The 22,930-nt window shown below is 35.6% G+C and overlaps 1 protein-coding gene across 1 annotated transcript in view; it reads left to right on the forward strand.

The window, feature by feature from the left end:
* NPAS3 (neuronal PAS domain protein 3) overlaps positions 1-22,930 on the forward strand; it is a 616,659-nt gene that overhangs the window by 554,253 nt on the left and 39,476 nt on the right. The window contains 1 exon segment of the mRNA XM_032692228.1: positions 4,720-4,838. Within this exon segment, the coding sequence (XP_032548119.1) occupies positions 4,720-4,838 (119 nt within the window).

Consider the following 22,930-nt stretch of genomic DNA (forward strand, 5'->3'; position numbering starts at 1 on the left):
AAGCTTTTGAATTGTGTTTACTGAGCTAATAGTTGTGAAAATCTATCTTACGGCTTATAAAATGATCGAATTTGATCTATAATATACTGAGAAAGAATGATCTTAGAAATAGTGCTTCTTTGAGTCATTTTTCTGATTGAAGACAGTTAAGTATTCAAGGTTAAATTTTCCTAGAAAGTCTTTTGGTGCCTGGTTACAGGCAACAAACTGCACAGAAGAAATAGAATCATTTATAAAGATGTATCTAGTCCAACTGAAAATGATAGATTTACATTACCTAATAATTCATCTGAACATAATTATTCTCAGTTGCCTATGGACTTTAAGAAAATATGAGAAGAGGTTTGCAAGTGTAGAAGACAGTATGAAAAGAGAGATCCTTTTTTCTTACTGTTTTGTATGTTTTTTTATTTTGTTTCTCTTTTAAGGGCTGGCTGTATAATTGGTGTTTGAGAATGTCTCTTAAAAGCTGTATGGATACATGTTTTCAAGGAAGTGAAGTGAAAGTCAGGTGAAAACTTCCTGAAGCACTACAAAATCGAGAAAATCCTGTATGTTAACCCATAAGGTTTCTTTCCACCAACCCCCTGAAATTCCTCGTTGATGTTTGGTTTTCCGTCTGCACCTTCTGGTCCTCCCAAAAATGAGAAGCCTATCTTTTATCTGTTTGACATGCAAAAATACAGTTTTCTCCTCTCAATTATTTTTAATGTATGTTGGGGGAAAAAAAAAACCCAAACAAACAAAAAAAGAAACCAGAAGTTGCTGAACATTTATTCAGCCTACTGTGGCAGCTTTTTGTTATTTAAGACATAAATCAAATTTGGAACTTCTTTTTTTCCTGAGGGACAAATTGTTTATCTGAATTTGAATGTGCTTGTGAATCAGTCATTGGGATAGTACTTGTGCTATTGCTGTGTAAGAGCAATTATTTGCATTGTTTTACATTGTTTTGCTTTATAGGTTTAAGGTAGTCAGACTTCACGCAGATGCACAGTATCTCTGCAAATCACTGCAGGATTAGAGCCATGGACCTCGGTCCTCCAAACAGTTATTGGCATGTTTATGTCGCATCAGAAGACCAGAAGAATTCTTCCAACCTGGGAAGTTACACAGTACATGACTGGTTTCTGGGATCTGAGCCCAAGATTGTTCCCCAGGCAAAGCCCATTGAAGGATCAGAGCTACAAGGCTTGTTCACAAAGAAATACTTAGAAGATAACTAAATAATTTTGTGAATTGGGTACTAGTTCATACTCTCTTCCCATTTGGTTCTGTGGCTCTTAGTTAACCTTTTTTACATTTGTGACACTTTACTATGGGTGTAGTGAATTGCAGCTTCATGCCTTTTGAAATGGACAATGCATTCCTGGTGTCTAGAAATCTAAAAATCTCATACTGCATTATCAGCTTTGGGAATGACAAAAGAGGTTTGTTCCCTTAGTAGTTTCTGCTGACAATATTAAGGACAGACAAAGCCAAGTACTTTCCCAACAGAGTACACAGTTACCTGCTTTGTGAAGACAATCTAGACTTACTTTTTATACTTCTAAACCTGAGAGTGTAAAATATTTTCATTCACATGCAGTAAGCATTGACTTTTATCACATAATTAGCATTCTAAACTCACAATTTTGGGAGTTTATAACTCAGCAGTAGGTTTAAATTCAGTAAATTCAGGCCAGAAACTCTATTTTTCGGTGCAAAAGACATCTTTAGTTTCTACAGTATCAAGCCAAGCAGGTCTTGTTTATTTCAGGCTTCTTCAAAGGTCTTAGATTACAAATATTTTTAAAAAATCAAAAATTATTTGCTAGAATTTCATTCTGATGTTCCTCATCTTGCAAGCCTCCTTTGACATAATTGAAAAAAAAATTGAAAAGGCTGAGTGATAGACATTTAAAACCAACTCCTGAGAACAAATAATGGACCATATTCCATATATTCCTGTGCAAATCTCACTGACATCGATGGATGTGTTCTGTACACATCCTATTTTTAAAATCCTGCATGCATAATCACTGTTAGCATTGTTATATTATCTACTGTGGGTGGGTGCAACTCTGAATGCAGATTTGTAATGTCAGCCACAATGTTTCTCTCCTGAGAGAAATTCAAAATGCTCTTCATAAGCTGTTCTGGACTTTTAGGTAACTAATCCCATCTCACACATACACTCCCAGGTACTTTTTGTTAAAGAAAATCAAACACTTCAGAATACATATTTATATGACAGGCACTTTTCCAGTCTGTTGGATAAATTAAATGCATTTTATAGCATACCCTTACAGAAATGTATATGTTTGTACATATTATAATAACAGCAAAATGATGTTGAGCTTTTGATATAAGGTTCCATGAGCCCAAAAAATGTCAATGCCAATACTGTACTATATGTCAGGTGTTTTCCTTTTTTCATAAAATTTTGTATGAAAGAGAAACTTTAATTGCAATTGCTTGGTAATGGTACATATGTATTACAGCCTGATCTTTTTTTGAGCATGAAATATTCTGTGTTTAACGTTACTTCTGTGTGTTTTGGAAATTACCATTAGAACACAGGAGGATATATTGCACTTACTGCCTGTGCTAGAGCATAATGTGCTGGACTACAACAACTAAACTTGTTAAGCTGATTTTAGCATTTCTTCACATAGCAGGAAGCACCCATGCTGTGGTTTCTTAATGTACTCTTTAACTACTGCACTGTACTGTACAATAAAAATAATAATTAATCATGATCCTCATCTTACCAGTGCTGCTGCTATCCTGATGATTCTGGTTGCTGTTTCAGCAGCATACCCTGAAACACATATTTTTCCTTTCAGAGTTTTATTTCTTATGTGATATTGCTGAACAGAGCTGAATTTTTGAGGACAAGTTTGTTGCATGGATTGTGATGGCTTCACATTTGTTCAGGTCTCCAATGACCCGCACCAATAAATGTGAAAGAAACAACAACAGAATGGCATACTTTTCCATTTCCACCAGAATGAAAAAAAAAATACTCTGAATTAAATCTAACCTTAAATGTATAATCTGTCCTTGGGAGCAAAAAAAAAAGAAAAAGAAGGATATAGCATCTTCAGGCTCTTGGCATCCCTTACGAGAAAAAATTGGTTCTAAGGGTCTCTGATCTTGTGTTTTAGTAAAATAGGACTGCACGGCTGACTGACAGTTCTGATCTAAAGCATTTACGTTTAAGTTTTGATCTCTCTGCTTTTGATTAAAACTAATGAGCTCATTTAATTCAAAATGGGAATCTCTGATAAGAGAAATAAGGTTGATGTGATTGGATTAGAGGGGCAAATTAAACTCTTAGAGCAGAAGTTTGTGCTTATATAGTGTATTAAAAAGCTGTTGGCGTATTATGGTGTGTTAGATGATGAGAAAAATTTCATAGTAATTCATATTTAATCAGAAGAAATGAAAGTACTAAATATAACATGGCTCTGCTTTTCCCTCGAGTGATAAAGAGCTGTACATTTAAAATGACATCAAATTCACACTCTCTAAAACAAAAAAATCTTAAAAGAGACAGTAAAGCAAGGGGCACTGCTGTCGGTTATCACAATAGAGCTGAAATGTCACAAACACAAGACAACTTTACCACATTAAATCAAGGACAATTCGATATAATCCTTAGCTCACAAACCAATTTGTGTGTTTCTGTTCACTGCATAACAAATGCTTTTTAAATACTTGCACACTTTCTACTAGTGGTTTGTATGATTCTCCTAAACAATAGCAGAATAATTTCAAAATAATTTTTTTATTCTGTGTTAATTCCTCACTGAAACTGAAAGTTTGTTTATCTCCAATAATACTTGATTATTGTAAGCTGCTCCAGAATTTTCCAATTAACAATATTTTGGGGAGATATTGTTTATCAGACCTAAAAAATAGCAATAATAAAGATTGTATAAAGAATATCTTGGTATTTACTGGGATTGTACATGCTATTTTATCATGTTTTATATAAACTAAGAGTATCTACTACGTTAAGTGGTTGCATTTGAGGGACTGAGAAGCATAGGTGAGAGCTATAGTTAGTTGCAAGCAAGAAATATCTCTTCAGATGGACTAAAATTGTATTTCATCAATGACTAAATAATCACCAATAATTGATTATGATTATGACAATTATAATAATATGTGTCATTTACTGGATAATTTTTGCCTTCAGGCTGTTTAGTGCTTTAATGGTAATAAAGTCCCTAACTTCACTTCAGTACTGGGGAAACCAAGGCACTCAAATCCAGTAGTGACTCACCCTATGTATCATTGCAGTCGAGGAGTAGAGATTAGGGAATAAAACTTTGCAGAATTTGCAGCCTATTTCAGGAGACAGAATTGCTACCTCAGTGAGACTTTACCTTTCGCAAAATACTGAAGAACTTTTTTTAAAACGATGTCATACCTTAAAAAAATAACTCCAGCCATAATAAAATCATACAAGAAAGAGTTAATGAGATAAATATCTGTTAAAAATTCCATGGGAAAAATAACTTGAAAATGAGGCTTACTGAGTCTATGTATATTTTTCAAAGTTTTTTTTGTTAAATAAACATTTTCTAAATGAGGTAGATTGATTACAACACTCTTAGCATCCATCAGTCATTTATTTTTAGTGAGTTCAAGGATTGCACCTGAAAAAATAGCTTAGAGGGGATGTATAAAATCTAAATTATGTGTATATGTATTTTTTCTATTTCCTAGTGGAATCTACAAGCCCCAGTTTACTAACCACTGACAACACTCTAGAGCGCTCTTTTTTCATCCGAATGAAATCTACACTGACCAAGCGAGGAGTGCACATCAAATCGTCAGGTTACAAGGTAAGGGCTGCACTGTAGCATGAAACATTGACATCTTAAAATTGTGTTCATTCATGTTGCAGGAACACTTTAATAGAGAAAGGAGCTATTTCATATTTGCGTATGTCTCATTCCTTTTGTTAAACAATCATTAGTACAATATTTCGAGCCTGAGGTTTGACGTTGGTGCTACAGCTCCGTTAAATTGATGGTTATTATGATAAACATTGATGATAACAGAATGAGAGCCTTTAAAAGAGCAACACTTCTAAAGTAAAGGTATCTTTTACCAAAGAAGGGGAGTCAGATTAACATTACTTTTCCCATAGTGGAAAATTACTGCTCATTTCGTCTTTGGATTATGTTTTTCCCAGAGAAGGTAAGATTTTTCCATGCAGACAGTATGCTAGAGCTATTTCATTTTGCTGCCATTCCAGCTCAAGGAAACAGCAAGCCACAATGAGTACTTTTCCACCATTTTTCTTTCATTGTCTGTCTGAGGGGCATCTGCTGCCGGGGATCATATTTGCTGGATTTGAGACTCTTTTAAGATATGAAATTCTCTTGTTCTTTATCAGCAGTAATCTCATTTTTCTTCAGTCATATATCGCTCATAACGCCTGTAGCTATCAGTGGCTTTGCAGTACACTAAAACTAGAAGGAAGAGCACATTTTTAACACTGTCAACTTGTGGAATGAAATATGTCATCCATTAAGTTTTATACAAGATAAAAGGGTGGTGCAAGGAAGTAAGTCTGAGAATGTGTGTTTATTTAAAGAAATTGCTTGTCAATGTTCATTTAAAACCTTTCACAAGCGTTTTGTGGGGTTTTTTTCAGTTTTCAGAGGAGGACTTAGAGGAGCTTTAAAGTAAAATTCCCCAACTAACTTTTCCCAAAAAATTCTCATCATCATACCTGAGCAGTAAAAATCTGCTAGAAATGTCTTTTTTGCAACCAAATGACTGGTAGTCTTTTGGTTGGATGTTTTCTGGGTCAACATAGTTAAAGTAGTTGCTAGTAAAAGTTTTAAGTCCAAACCAGTGGTTTCTTAAGGCATCGCAAGTTTTGATCCGTACCCTGTTTACTTGTCAACACCTGAAAGAATGCACCGAGTACTTGTTCATGCTGACCAGTTTACAATTTTCGGGAGGTGTCAAGACCAGGAAGTGTACTGACAGTCTAAGGAGGCAGAAGGCGAATGAATGAATGGGCAGTTCATGGAATCATAGAATGGTTGGGGTTGGAAGGGGCCTTAAAGATCCTTTAGTTCCAACCTTACTGGCATGAGCAGAGACACCTTTCACTAGATGAGGTTGCTCAAAGCCCCATCCAACCTACCTCTGAAAAATTCCAGGGATAGGTCATCCACCACTTCTCTGGACAACCTGTTCCAGTGTCTCACCTCTCTCACAATAAAGATTTTCTTCCTCATATCTAATCTAAACCTACTGTCTTCCAGTTTACAGCCATTCCCCTTGTCCTATCACTACATACACTTGTAAAAAGTCCCTCTTCAGCTCTCCTGTAGGCCCCTTTTGGTACTGGAAGGCTGCTGTAAGTTAACCCTGAAGCCTTCTCTTCTCCAGGTTGAATCCCAGTTCTCTCAGCCTGTCCTCATAGGAAAGGTATTCCATCCCTCTAAACATCTTCATGGCTCTCCTCTGGTCCTATATTGTGGATCCCAGAGCTGGACACAATACTCCAGGTGGGGTCTCACCAGAATGGAGTAGAGGGGAAGAGTCACCTCCCTTGACCAGGCCATGCTGCTTATGATGCAACCCAGGATATAGTCAGCTTTCTGGGCTGCAAGCGCACATTGCCAGCTCATGTCCAGCCTCTCTTGTGTCCAGCACCCCAAAGTCCTTCTTCTTAGGGTTGCTCTCAATCTGTTCTCTGACCAGCCTGTAGTTGTACTTGGGATTGCCCCAACCCAGGGACCTTGCACTTCTCCTTGTTGAACTTTCTGAGGTCAGCACAGGGCCCATCTCTCAAGCCTGTCAGGTGTCTCCCTTCCCCCCAGCATGTGAACAGCATCGCACTCTTCTTCAGGTCATTGGAGTTATACTAATTCTCGTGATGGCATGGTCCGCCCAAGCTAGGCCAAAGTTAGATTGATAGAGAACTTGCTTTGCTGGATATTTTTGATGCAATTGTAATGGGTAAACATAGTGAATTTGTGGACTTTGTAGTGTGACATTTTTTGCCAGATGTAGGTGAGAACAAAAGAAATATGTGAGTAACTCTGTCATTCTCTCTTGGACTCCTGACAATCTAATATTTGTCCAGAATCAGAATAGGACATATCTAGAATACGTTGACTTCACAAGGCTGGGTTTTTACTCATTACAATACAGTTTTTGAAATTCACAGTAGACCCTTTACTCAAAAGGCACAGTAATGTCTATCATATAAACATAATTTAATTTCTCTTAGAACTGCTGATGCCTCATGGAAACACTTAAAATCATAACTGAGATGTCAGAAGTAGAGCAAAATGAGTTTTGAAAGATCAGATATCATTTTTTATCAAGTTTTTCCTGGACACAATGAATGGATAAAAAGAAAAACTATGATAGTCAACAAAACTGTCTGTAAATAAAACACTTGAGTTTTTCCGAACTTTTTCATGAGACAAGTCAGCTTGAGTAAAATTGCTTAAACAATATAGAAGCCCTAGGCAGGTGTAAAAATAGATATGTAGTTCCTCTGCTTTTTGTTGGTTTTAAGGAATTTGTAACTGGCAGTGTTTGGCTGAATTTAGCTGTGTCCAGCCATATGAATTGTACTTTGACAGTTTTGCAAAGGCATGGTTATTGGCACTCTGTGTTCCATGGAAGGATCATTATCTACAGCCGCAGCAAGCCCCAGAAAAACAGTGCATTCATTTTAGACAAGTTGGATCAAGTGAATATCCTTTCAACCGAGTGTTAAGAACTGCTTTGTTTAAACATCACTCTTGGTGTATCAGACAAGCATAATAAAACTCAACTCCTATAGTGAATGTCACTCACACTTTTAGTAATATTACCAATTTAGTCATTGATTTCTAAAGACCAGTGATAGAACAAACTTAAGGTTTCTTGAATTTATTAAGGAATGTATTTTATCAAAATTAAAAAAGATCCATGAGCCTTATGGATGTACGTCTATAAGAAATCATCTAAGAGAAGAATAGTTGCATAATCTTGATGAAGATCATATGAAAAGCTGGCTGGGATCATGTGCAGCAAAGTTCCTGCAGGAAATCCTTGTGGAGCAGGCTGACTCAGGAGCCACTCTCTCACCCCTTCAGAATACAACAGAGCACTGAATTTTCCATCTGCAACAAACAAGGGCTCTTGGCTAACACGTTCCTTTGAGCTCTTGTGTCATTGTGGGTGGGTAACGCTCCTGAATCAGCATACAACCATTCACCGGGAGCAGTGCTAGGAAGTCTGTATGCTATGAGTCAAATTTTAGCTCTGCCAGAGATATTCAGCTCCCTGTGGATTCAGTCCTCCAGGACTAATAAAATTTTTTCATCTTTGTAAAGTAATTGTGTCTTGATCCAAACTTTTACTGACCTCAGAACTGCATTACCATTTTTCGTTGCTTTGAGGACTGCTGGTGAATGTCTTCTGTAGACACCAAATGAATGAGGTGGTTCACAATATGCTTAGCCAATTTTCAGAATGAGTGATCCCTGCCTCAGGAAAATCACATAAAAGTGAAAACACTCAGAGAATGAAATTGATTAATCATTCAGGTTGATTTAGTCAAGACTAATTTTCTATCAAAAAAAATATTGGAACAAAAATCAGACTGATAAACTTACACAGGTATACATCAGAGACCCTATTCTAGACCATGATAGACCCTGTTTATAGTCCCTTCCTGGACTGATATAACTGGTTCTGAATTATATGTAAAGATGAAGGTAATGGCCTTTTTTTCCATGAATTATGTTACCTTAAAAGTCTAAGTGGAAAAGTGTTTACATGATTAATCCTCCCTCTCTCTTTCCCTTTCATTGTTCCCTAGCACTCTCCTTGAATTAGAATTTCCCATTCTTAATATTCTTAGGCTCAGAGGCTTGTAGGAAAAGAATTTTTATATAAAGTACTAGAGATTTATTTCAGTTAATACATTTTAAATCTTTAAAAACAGTCAAATAAAATTTAGTCAGCTGATAAAACATAATGAAAAGAAATAAAAAGAAAAAATTATAATTAAGTTCATTGCAAAACTCAGAATGTATTACCATTACAGCTGTTGTCCAAGATATGTGCTGGAGAGACTTACTGCTTTTTCACTGCTGAAAATGTATCACATCTTCCTTTTTTTCAATTTTTTTTTTAATCAGTGAAAGACAGTTTTATATTTAATTTGGATTTTATCTCCATTTTATTTCCTTTTCCATTTGTTTTCCTCCATTTGAGGATCACAATTCTGTACACTTAAGTTATCCCACCTTCAATTTTTCTATTGTCTGACTTACTCAGGCATATGTCAAAGCTAGTTTTAATTCAAAATTACTTTGTTCGAGTCCAGTGATACATTCCTTACTCCTCTGTAGTATCCTTTCATTGTTTTGTCATATTTACTTGCATGTCAGATTGTGCTAGGATTTTCTTTGTTCCAACTTTTAGGGCCAGATACTGGTCTCTTAAGCAAAGCATAACTAATGGGATCAAGAAGTAGTCAAAGCGATGAGCATCATCAGAGCCAGTAGTTACCAGTAGTTTCCAGTTCATCAACTCATCAGATGTGTTAGTATGTATCCATATATACCCCTCTACTGTTTTATGGAGTAGACCTCTCATGATAAGCTATTACAGAAGTGGATAAGCAAACACGATTCCCTTGTACTTTTACTGTCACCGTGTCAATCTCTGAATTTGGGATAACGACCATCTGTTTTCTCTCCATCTCCCACGAAGCTGGCAATCAAACTTCTTGGAGACTTATCAGCAGAGTTAAGGACATCTTAAAAAACCTCCAGGCTGTCCCTTCCAGTGGACATACTGCATAACAATGAGTAACTTGCTATATATATATAAAAATTGGTTCAGCAAGTTTAGTTTAGAAATTTTGATATTTTATTGCATGTCTAATGTCTGTATTTCAGTAATGGAGGATGCAAGTTCAGTTAGCTATACCTCATACATCAGTTGCTGTATATTGAAATATTTTAAATAATTTTTAAAACTCCACAAAAGCGTTTTCACAAATCAGTCTTTGTAGTCCACATGAATTGATCATTTTGTCTTGTGCAATGTTATCTTTCTACCAACTTGTTTAAAATTAAACATTCTCTGAGTCTGTACTCTCAGATTTCATATTTAAAATCATAACATTAGAATTCTTTTAATGAAAATTTCTTGTTGAGATTTTATGCCTGTCACAGTTCTATTATGTGTATTTTTCATGCTATTCCTGCCTTTATTCACAATTTAAATTGATTTTTTTTAGAAGTACTTGAAGAGTTGGGCAAGATTCGTAAATCTCAGTTGTGCGCTAGAATGAAATTCAGTTTTTGGCAAAAATTAGATTCATTAATCCAAGAGGGCAAGAGATTCAAAAACCTTGTTAGACAGACAGAAATATGCCATTGCACTCACCTTGTGATGCTGTTCTCTTGGTTCAATCCAAAATTGCAATTATTGTTTCTCATCCAAGTGAAAGATTCACCTGGAATTCAGAAACAAGATGTCCCTATTCCAAAATCGCTTTAAGAACACAATATATCATGGCAGAAAACCCCCTTCCATTTCAGGAGAATGGGAAGGAGGAGGAAATAGAAGGCAGCTGGTTTTTTGCATAATAGTCTAATGATCAGTACATTTCTTGGATGTAGGCTATGTTAGAGTCAGATTTAATTCCCTCTTTTGCCTGAGGGAATTAACATATCCCACTTTCCAGCTTAGCCTAATTTTTTTTCTCCTCCTCTAATATTTTTTCCCCATGAAATTTTTTCGGTCAAGGATTTTACTCTGTCCCAGAAAGGTGCCCTGACCTTTCTCTGTAGGAAGAAAGAAACCCACAGAATTTAGTAGTTTGTCACATGGCTACTGCCACACCTCTTTAATTGAGTGAAGAAGGAGTAAGAAACCAACATCAGGAAACATTATGTGAAGAGTTTTCTAAATGTCAGCATATGCATTCCCCAGACTTTTCAGCACTGGGAAGACATAAAGGTAATTTGTCAGAGAGAAAGAACTGATCGAGAATTCACCCATGTAAATCGATGACCTTTTAGTCAAAAGGAAGTCTCTTAGCTAGTAAAGATGCAGCATTACTTATAAAAGAACAAAACACTAATGGGCCAATCTGAGTCTTATGAAGTATCTACTTGTAGATATAAAGATGTGGTTCAAGAAATAATGGTCTGCAACAGGATTAAGAAGACTAGAATTCATTTTATGCCTTGCTATAGAACTGTGAGATTCTATTAGGAGAGCTATCTGGAAAAACTTAGTTCACATTCAGCATCTAAATACATCAACCAATTTTTTAAAACTGTTCAGTAACTACTAACTCCACCTTCTCAAAGACATTTTCAAGGCTGAGCATCTTTAAAATGGGATTTATAGCACTATTCTACCATCTGGACATGAATATGTTAGGCATTCACTATTGCAGTAGCACTAATGAAATTAATATATATTAAATAGTATTATAGAAAAGGCCTTTTTAATAGCAGTCTTCCTTAAAAGAAAGATTCAAGCTTTGATCATTCCTCATGATGACTACAGCTGTAGAATTCCTGACACCTGTATCAGGATGTGTTTCTCTTCAGATATTATCTTAAATGTTTATACAGCCTCAGAGTTGTGGTTTTGTTCCAAACTGGGCAAACAGAAAATCAAAAACTGGATTCTGGAAGAAAAAAAAAAAACACTAAAAAAAACAACCAACCAACCCCCAAAAAAAAAATAAAATTCAGTAAAGACAGATTACTTTCTGGGAGATTGTTTATTTTCATAAATTCTCTTATCAAACTATAAAACATATAAAAAGATAATATTAACACCAAATTAGCAGCAATTGCCTTTGATTCTGTTTTTTTCAGAAGTATAATTCTGAAGCATCCTTTCTTAAAAGTCAGTGGATATAACAGTGAGAGAAAACTGTGAGATCAGGATTTACTCTGATATATAATAAAATATTGAAAATGGACAGAGATTAGTTCCAAACCAAATCTGGTATTCTTTCAAGGACCAAGTGTTATTGAGTCATAGAGATATAAAATGTTTGATACACTTTCGTATGTAGCACTAATTGTCTAGACATGTGAACTAATAGTGCAGTCTGAGACCCACTGTGGTGTCAATAGACAGATATCTGTGAGTAGGAAGAGAACGATGAGGTCTCACCAGAGAGGGAACCAGAAAATACCTCTTATTACACATTGGGAGAAAGATATCATACTCCAAGGTAGGAATGCCTACTGAAAAAGAGAGGTCTTCAGTCCACACTGCTTTCTTAAGTTATCCACCAATGTTGTATGCTACTGCTTACTGGTAATGAGTATACCTTGCATAGGAGCAAGAAAAAGCACACAGTGCTCTGCAAAAAATAGTCAGGCAGAATTTGCTCTGACACAGACAGATGCTGCTGCCCACATCTCTGCTTCACTTGGCCATTTTATAACTGCTGCCAGTGGATATTTTGGCTCACCTCCTTTTCATAATTTGAAGATTGGTTTAGATGTACAAATACAAACACTATTAGCTTTTTTAACTCTCTCTACCACTTCCAAAATTTTCGCAGTTTTTGTCCAAAGTGTGCTAAGAGAAGACAATAGGCTCATACGTTGATTTCCATGTATTTTTTAAACATTTACCTTTTGTGAAGTTCTTACCTTCTTGTGTTTTATTGGCTTTTTCCTGTTGCTTATAATGTCATTTATATTAATGAATGTATTTTTGCAACAGTCCTCTGAGACTGGAAAGTGCTGACATACCGAGAGATCAAGTAACTTGCCAAAGATAACAATGCCTGTTTGTGTAAAAGCTAACTGTGATTACATGCTGTACTTCATCCTCAGCCTTTCTTCCCTGTGCATGAATATTGTCAAATCATCTCTGTGTTCCAGCACATCACACTTCATTTTCTTGCGTCGGTACTTCCTTTGTTTTGATGACTGCCCTGAACAGGCAAAACGAGATGCCAAAGGAAAAAGTACTCAGATCAGATAGAGTGAAATTTAGCAGAACTTTAACCAAAAAAAAACCAAAAACAAACAAACAAACAAACAAACAAACAAACAAAAAAACAAACAAAAAACAAAAAACAAAACAAAAAAAACCACCAAAAACCACACAAACACCAAAACCAAACAAAAACAAACAAAACTGCCATTCCTACCACCTCGTTGTGGGACAGGAGCAGGGCTGGTAGCATCCCCCTCCTCATCTGGCAGCTGGCTTGGCTCCTTGCAAACTTCCCTGTTTGGTTCAAAACGAGCAAAACTTATAAATAGAGACTTTTTTTCAATTTGATTAATCCACCCTAAAGACCTCCAAGCTTTACTAACTACTGTGAAGCAATATATGTAATAAGAAATGTAAAATTGGTAGGGAATCATTATTCACTGTAGCTCGTTATATTTGATCAAAGTGTAATTAGAAAATCAAAATGCTCCATTCGCTCATGCAGATAGTACCGCTTTGCATCTGCTATTCACTTTCTACATGAATAGGTGGTCGCAAACGGCTCAGGCTCATCATCTTCTCAAAAGCCAAATTTATTAATATAATTTGCTGTCATATGAAGCAATGTTCCTCTGTACTCACTCATTTGACAAAATGGGAGACAAAAAGCACAGAGCATTTCAGTGTCCATCACCGGTGTTGTTGAAGCCAATAGTTAAATTGGAACCATTACCTGAGGCTTTCATTCCCTGATTTTACCTGGTGTAATGACTTCTGGATAGTGATCTGGTTGTTGATTTGCTGGTTTTACCTTCTAGAACAGAAAATTGATCATGAGTGTTTCAGTCCATGCTTCCAAGAAAGAGTTACTATAGTGTAAATGTCCTTTTTCTCTACTCTCCAAAAGGCATATTCGCTACTATATAACCAAGTAAGCCATTGTGCTTCTATTTCTGAATGTTTAAGTCTGCCTCTTTATTTGTTTGAGGAATGGTGTATGGTTGAGCCTATCTGCTTTACCCTATGAAAAAGGCAGAATATAGATGTTTAGTGGAAAGAGTTTCAGTTTCTCCTTTTTACAGCATCATTAGGAAGCCGTCATTCTAATAATAATAATTCCCATTTGACATCATGGAGGTAAAAAGAAATCACTGCTGACATCAAAAATGAGGTGATATTTCAGCAGTATTATTTCACTGAAGATAAAATAGAAGTCTTTATTACTCCCAATGCTTTTAAAGAAAGCTGAGCAAGGCTTATAGTGACCCTGGAGCTTATATACCTTAATGCATCTCTAACCAGTATGAAATAAGAAATTTTAGTTGTTACTGATACATTTTTTGGCTGTCCCTCCTTAGAATCAAGAATTTTGTGCCTACTTAGAGGAAAATAATCAGTATCTGAAAATAAAGTTGGAAGAACACAATTATTTTAATTTTCTCCATTAGTTGAAATTCATACAAAATACCCCAAACAAATGAAAACACTAAGTGTTTTACAAGAAATAGTAATTTTCTTATAAACTTCATACTGGAGTCTTTACTGCAAATTCATACAGATTGCATAAAGAGGTCTGAGCTCTGAAGAGGTTACCCTGAGGAGGGTTACAAGTTTTATTTCACTTTTTATGGATAAGTATTTTATTCTCTCTGAACTTCTTGTGTTCATTGCTGTGTGAATTGCTTGTTGTTGAAAGGACACAGCCAAGGTCTATTTCATCAGTGGTAAACAATATGTTTTCCACTTTTGTTTCTGATACTACATTTCCTTTTTACAGACATATTCAGTTATAATTCCAGTCTTTGTATGTTTTCCATTCTAAACCAAACAGTGTAGCACATCAGTGACTCTATCCAAATATACATTGAAAAGAGTGTAGCTTTCTAATACTTGACAATATTTCCTCAGTTTGAAATATATTCTTGGTCTACTGATGGTTGGTTGGTTTTTTGGTTGGTTTTAGGGGACATAAAAAGAGTAATATAGACTGCATACAATTAGAGCAACAGGATGCAAGTCTGGTGCCTTTAAAACTGACAGTATTGCTCCCATTAAAAGAAAATTCAAGAAATATGTATTCTTCCGGTGGCTTCATTTGGTAGAGCTGGTCACATACTTGTAAGTAGTGCCTCCTCTGTATAGCAAGAAAAACCTGATCTAAGTGTTTCGTAGTCTTTTCACAATCAAACTTAAGGAATTCTTGCAATTAAATATGTGGTGGGACCATCATGTTATTTTGTTCCAGGCAAATATGTTGATAACAGAGCAGTCACAGCTTATCTGCTGTTGAGTTACTACTTCTCAGTTATTCTCAGAAAAAGTTCTGAATTCTTAGAGGTGTGCAAATATTTAATGGTTATGAGCCTTTAAAAAATAAAAATTAATAGTTACCACTTACAGTGAAATATTTAAATCTGAAATGAACTCTGCTTTTTCAGTATAAACAAGTCTCATTCTAGGCACAGATAGTTTGGACATTTTCCCCAAGAATTTGTGCGTACATGACTTGAATGCTCAATTTTGTTTCATGTGAACTCAGTGGCCAGGTGGGCTTTTGACATATTTTGGAAGGTCCAGGCATGTTTCTTCTCTGAAGTATTAGATAATCATATTTCTTCTTAGAAATTGTTATCTTATTAGCTTTTTCATTAATTTCTCCTTGCTCAAGTGCTCAGAAATGTATATTTATTTCCTGACAAATCACCTGCTTTCAGTTTTTGTGATCGCATTGTTGTATTGTTGTATTGTTACAAAGACTATGTTGATTAAGTCAGTCCACCACTAACAGCGTGCTTAAGAGATACTTAAAAGCAGAGCCCTGTTTCAATTAGCTCACAGGGCATCAATGGACACAGCTTGGATCTTCTACAGTGTTAGGAATGGGGCACTGGACACAGTTTTTCCCAAGGAAGCAAGAAGCTGATTCTCGATACGCAAACATGCATTATGGATTGTTTTCAATCACTTTATAGTCATATGGATTCATAAATTTTTATATGGTTGCAAGATACAGACTTTGATGGTACAAAACTCACAGAAGAGCTTTAGATCACTGGAGCAACCATAGATGAAGTTTATGTTGACAATTTATCAGCTCTTTTCCGTCAAGGAAAATTGTTTTTTAGTGCCTGCCTATTAGCGATCACATGCATATTATGAAATTGAGTTTTGGGGAGGACAAGCTGCCATCTGTCTTTTCTGTATTTTTTTCACAATGCATCATTCTAAAGTTAAAAGTTTCTGTGCTCCAAAATGATGTAAAATATGAGATGCCTACAATAGAGACACTTGGAAAGAAAAATGTACTAAGTAGAGATGTAAATCTTTATAGACTTTATAAACAGGCAACTACTGATGCTATACTCTATGTTTTAGCTTCAAGTGCCCTCCATGTTCCCCATGTGCCATAGTGCCCTACTCTTACTCTAGATTTCAGGGTTTCTAAACTGATAACTAATAAATATATATCTCAAGGAGTGTGAAAATATTTCTTCCATAAACTCTTTCTGGTTCAGGTTTTTTGTGGGGTTTTTTTGTGTATATGTTGTGAAAAAGAACTGCAAATGCCTGATGTGGAGAATGAAAAAGATGCGTTCAGTTTCTCTTCTGTGTTCTGATATGCTAAGATTTTATCAAAAATATTGTTTTCCTGTAAAAATATCTGCCTCAGAGAAAATCTGCTGTGTAGCTGTCAGGATTACACCTCTCAGAATATACCTGTGGTGATTCTGTTAAATTGATAAAAACAGAACACTTTGCTATGTAGAAGGATTGCTGAAAATATTCTGAGGTCCTTTCATGTGTAACAGCACTTATATGGCAGTACGTTTATTGTGCTATAAATTCCATCACTGATTTTGGCCATTTCAAATTGATTCTACAGTAACTGTAAGTAATGAACCTTACAGACAGAGCCAAGGAGAAAAAAAAAACCAAGCCAATAAACTTGTGGCAGTAGAAATACAAATTGTAGAGTTCATTTAGCCTCAGTTTTTATCAGATCATGCAGCGAATACTCCACAAAGCCAGAAAAATATCTAACAAAATATACAGTGCCATAACCCTGGCTTGCTTTAAATTTAGCAGCTAAAGCAGACAGTCAATTATCCAAAGTACATGTTTGTACGAAATGTCCTGGGGATTTCACCTGAGATTTAAGGAAGGTGCTCAGCATAAGTCAATGAAAGTGGAGAAATTATAATAGAAGTGACTTAAACAGCATAATGAGCCAAATCCTGTGCTGTCTTACATGGTCTAAGCAAAACAAGGCACCACTGAATTTCGTAGGAGTGCAGATTGATGTGCAGTAAGCTTATAATGACTCATCAGATCAAAGTGTACAAAAGTCTTCAAAATTTGCACATTTCTAGACAATTTCCCTTTCTTTACTAAAAAGTTCTACCAGGTTAACAAGAATGATGTGATATCTTTTTTCCAGTTACCTTTAACAATCCCACAGATTTTAGCAGAGAATTTCTGTGCTTGCTAAAGATTTCCATAGGAAGGTTTTAAAATCCATCAAAAAGATGCCATTCTAAGGCTTTTCGCATTAGTTTTCTATAGGAAACAAACTGATCTTGTTTGTTAAATATTGTGTACATTTCTCACAGTCTTTCAGATCATTTAGAGTCTTATTTTACGAGATCTAGTCCCACTAATTCAGTGGGCTGTGCATGAGATTAAAATTTATATACATGTACATATGTGTTCTACCCTTTGTTGTTACATGAAAAGCTAACTTCAGATTTAACTCAAATGCAAAAAAGACTAGTTTTCTTCTGCATAGCTTTCTTAGCAACATTACAGGAGAGAGGAGAAAGGCCATGTTTTATGTTCTGTGCTAAAAAAAATGTCTGGGTAGGGTTCCTACAAGCCCTGCATCACAGCTTGCATGCTCATATATCCTACAGTCTTCATTGAGTGCTGAATTCATTCTGTGTGTCTTCTTATGCCTAACTGCATATATTTCTGAACCCCTGTATTGTCTGTAAGAGATATTAAATCCTCATTTTGAGATCAAAATGCTTGAGTCCACTCTAGCCTTATACAGGAGACAAAGAAACTTATTGTCTAAGGCATATTCCTTGCCACTCTCTGTAAAAGTCTATTTTGCCAATTTGTCCACTTTACATCAGCAGCCTGAGTGACACACAGAGTTAAAAAGATGCAGAAACTGAGGCTTTCAGTTAAACACCAAATATAGTGAAAGTGAATATAATAAAACAAGGAGGGTTGGGAATGCTTTTCTTCCTTTCACCCTCTGCTGTTTTGTGTTGCAATGAGGAAGACAGTGAGTGAGTCTGAAGTCTTGTGGATAGCCCCTGGTAACTAAGAGCAAAGAAATCTTGCTCATTATCTCTACTCCCTTCCTGAATAAACATTTCAGCCGTTGTAAATGAGTGTGACACGAAAGGCAAATGAATGGCTCTCATTCTGGATGAGAAACACTTGACAGCTGAGCAAACTGTAGGTTGTTGTAAAGGTGCAGATCATATGACCAGTGGATGATGGGGCAAGCATACCATTTATTTCCATATGACCTAAGATGCATCATACTCTTAAATGAGAGATTCCCAGCCTTACAGAAAGTCCTAGGTGTTCAAACTGAGTTTTGGTTAGAACTGAAGTGTGTGAAAGACAGAGCTGTTCTAATTTTTTTCTTATTATTTTATTGAATTACATAGAAAATCTTAATCATTTATAAGGAAAGGTTCAGTTTGGATTGACAGATGGCGTGCAACACCCCAACTCTATTTCATTTATAAATATGATTGATGTGGAGGTAATTTCTCGGTAACCTGTTTTTCAAAAAAAAAGGTATTCTAAGTGGTGAGTTAGTAAAAGAAAATTAATCTCTGCATGTTAAACTTGCCAACTTTTGAATTAATTGCATGAGAATGACAATCAATTAATAAATGTTAAGCAAACAACAGAAAATCAGTGAATTAAAAATTACTAAATTGATTCCAATGCAGATAAAGCAAGAGGCTGCCATAATTCTTCAGTGTAGATTCAACAACACGAATCTTGTCTCATCAGTTTTTCCTCCCCATTTATCCACATCTAGCATTTAAAACAATGCTGTTTCATTATGATTTTTACAAATAAATTGCTATGTATAATCTAGCTTGCTAAATTAAGTGGATTATAGAAAGAAATCATAAATAGTAGTCCATTTGTAGCTGTCAAGGAGAAGGTCAGACCTTTGCCAAGGCCATCCATCTCCAAGTGGAATAGAATCTTTTTCTTCAAAGGGAAATCACATCCTTGTTTAGGTGGACTTAGCTAGTAAGGACAGTACACATGGCTGCTTCTCTGGAAAGGCTTTCATGGTTAGCCCTAGCATTCTCCTACAGCCAGAGTGTCTGTAAAGCCACTTTAGGGCTTGGGGCTTGCATTTTTAATGCCAGCTACTTTCTTTATCATGACCATGTGAGATGTATTTAAAACTGTTCAAATATAACACTGAACACAGTCAAAGAGCTACTGACATTATATCTTGGCAGGCATACCAAAAGACCTTTACTTCCCTATCATCATTCCTTTTTGCTATCTGGATGTGGAGCCGTTACTAGCCACCTGTGGAAGCTATTCTAAAATTTACAGTTGTATTTTTCATAAAATTGGCTCATATGCTTTGCTGTCTCTTCTCCCCTTTCAAACTGAAAATTTGTATTTTAGATTCATTTAAGTGTCATTGACAGGCTGAAAGTGAAAGCATATTAATAAATATGGAAATTAATCTTTTTTGCCTATCTCCACCTTTGCTTTCGTCACAGTTGTGATGTTTTGCAGGAAAGCTCACACATTCTGTTGTGTGATCTTTCGGTAGACCTTGCATGCTTGTATACAGCCAACAAAAATTGGACCATGCTAGGGGAAAGCATACAATTATTAAAATAAAAAAATGGCTGTTTTTTGCTGTAGGAGTATATATTAGCAAAAGCAGAGGAACCTTAGTATTAATGACATTCAAGAAATAGTTCTCAGCCTTTTTCACTGTGTGTCCCCGCTTTACTACGAGAAAATCTTAGATCTTTCTACCAATTTAGCCACAAAATTAGGAGGAGTGAATGTAATTTTCCTTGACTAGCTTCAGAATAAATTCTGGGATTGCAGAATTCCACTGCAGGTGGAGAGCTTGAGTAGAACATAAACATTCCTGTCTTAATCAAGGCTGAGTTGGGGAATCCATTTCTGTCTTTACAGACAACAGCATTAATATATTTTTTCTCCTTGTGTGGGAAAAATACATTAATATCAGATACTTTGTTTTATCTAGTCCTTTCTCACTTATCAAGTCCTTGCACAGAATCACCTAAGGTAATTGTCGGACTGCTAAGAACTACATCAAAGAAAGCAGTAAGGAAAAAAAACAAACTAAAAACCTTTTATTTCTCCCTCCAAAGATAGAAATAAAGACCCTACATCTGAAGAATACTTATTATTGGTTGTCTTTAGTGCAGTAAGGTTTGGTTACTCTGACACACAGGATTGAAGCTTACTTTTTTTAAACAACCTTTTCAGCCTTTCTGTTGCAGAATGATGTAGCCATTTTCCACCCCACCCCCCCTCCAGTACTCTGATAAACTGCATTGGAACTGGTGCAACAAAAGTAATTTTTCAGGTTCGACTTTCACTGCTGGCAGGAGCACCAGAATTCTGGAATAGTGAACTTCAAGAGAGTTTGCTCATGGGCAGGAATGACAATTCCTTTATTGGAACCCTGCACACTTCAATAGCCAAATGCTTTTAACTTTCTTTAAATAGTATTAAGAAAAAAATATCCTTAAGGCATTATTTTTAAAGGGGACTTCAAACATTCTGTGAGGGGAAAAAAACGCAACATATTTGAACGCTGAGGGATTTGCAGTGACAAATCTGTTAAAGTGAACCTATCTTTTGAGTTTCAGGGTTAAATGAGTATTGGCCACAAATCAGGGATGCAGACTAACAAAAATTCTGAGACATTTCAGATTTCTAGCTTGACCAGCAGTAGCCAGAATGTATAATAGATCAAGGGTTGGATTCAATGATCCTTATGGGTCCCTTCCAGCTCAGCATGTTCTGTGATTCTGTGATTTATAAATAAGTTACTTATGTTAGCTAGGTTTTAAATAACTATGTTTCATTTATTTCTCTGAATTCAACATAAAAAATCCATTATAACATTTGCAAGAAGTGTAAGACAATCCCAGGTTCTTAATCTTTTTTACTACATAGACTTAATTCTTCAATAACAATATTAAAAATTTTAGAGTTTATATTTAAAAGCATCTGTGAAGCAAACAGATATGCAAGGGTAAATCTGTTCATCTTGAATCCTTCTGCAAATGGTCTGGTCTGGAGGTCGTATCAAAGAGATTCTTTTTCCAGCTTAAACCTGTCTTTTCTAAATAGATCTCAACCTGATCTCATTTAATGCATTGATGTCTGGTTTCTTAGTCATTATATTTGCTGTATTACATATCAAAAGGACTCTTGAGAAATTCCCCTGAATTGATAATTCTAATTTCTTATGTATAGCTACTCTATATTCACTCTGAGGACAGCTGTATTGTATGCTAAACCACGAATTGTAAAAATTGATCCCTTTGTATGTAGGTTTGTATTAAATTGAGATACTCTATTTTTTTCCTGTTTGTTGCCACACTTGGGTTCCTGGTGTCAGTTTGTATTTGGCTGTTTGAGCATATTAAAGTTTTGCTAGTGCTTATGATGTTCTTGCCAAGAGCACTCTTGCAGCAATCTGCACTAGAACAGCCTTTGTGCCAATTACTTCAAAAAGTATTCTGTTACAAACCCAATTTTTATGGCTATTTTTTCAGATTGCAGTGTGTTGATTTCATTTAGTTTCTTCTTTTCCCATTTTTTTAATGTTGATCTTCTTCAACATTCAAGTTTTGGATTATGAAAAAGCAATGCATTGTTGATAGATTGAGTTGTTAATAAGACATCTTATAAAGATTCAAAGGTATTAAAATAAAACCTAATAACTTGAATGACTAACACTGCATATATTTAAAAGATACTATTTAATAGTGGAAAGTTTGGAGCTCTTATTGTAAGGTTTGATTATGTAAACGGAAACCTTTGCAGTTGTATAAAGCAAAATAAATGAAAAATTATAGTGTGCAATGACAGCACAATACTTCTTTTTATTTTATAAAGCTGATTGCAGGAGTGTCAGGTCTACAATATCTTTTATTTAGAGAAAAGTAGCTTGCTAATGCAATGCAATTAATGAAAAAGTCTAACACAGGAAAGGATGTGTTATCACTAACATATTTTACAATGCACATATGCTTTTGAAAGGTCTTGATCATGCAACTTTTACTGCTGTGATGTATACCAATGCAAGACTTGACCTAAGAATTCTGACATGAGAACCATTATGGCAATAAAGATAGATATGTTTCCATATACAGCACAGGACAGTGTGCTATGCTATACTAAACAATAACTTCTAATCTATTATCTCAAATAAAAAAAAAGTAAATTCTGTTATGTAACACAATGAAAAATCAACCATGAATTTAGGATCTAATAATGTTAATCTACAGCATCTGTAAATGCTGATAGCAAATATATTTTTACTAATTATTCTTGACCAACCTCTGGTCTGCTGTTCATTTCCCTGGCTATTAAGGTTTGATAACTCTTGACAAACATTTACACACTCTTGAAAATGCCTTTTTTTTTATTGCAGCTTTAGGAATTGTTTATCATACAACAGTCTTCCATTACTCCCACAGAGTATTCTTAAGGTAACTCTAACCTAGACAACATAACATGGGCAATGTCAGGTTCGTGTTTTGTCTTCACTCTTTTGGAGAGTTAGAAAGCTGTCCCCATTCCCTGCCCTTTAGTTTGTTATCTGGTCCGGGGTAAGTGGGAGATAAGAGGTTCTGCATCCTGAGGTTGTAGAACTACCAGTTTTTTGCATGTGTGCTCAAAACTGTAAATTTAGTGTAGA

This window comes from Chiroxiphia lanceolata, chromosome 6 (assembly GCF_009829145.1).
Source record: "Chiroxiphia lanceolata isolate bChiLan1 chromosome 6, bChiLan1.pri, whole genome shotgun sequence".
In the NCBI taxonomy this organism is placed as follows: Eukaryota; Metazoa; Chordata; class Aves; order Passeriformes; family Pipridae; genus Chiroxiphia; species Chiroxiphia lanceolata.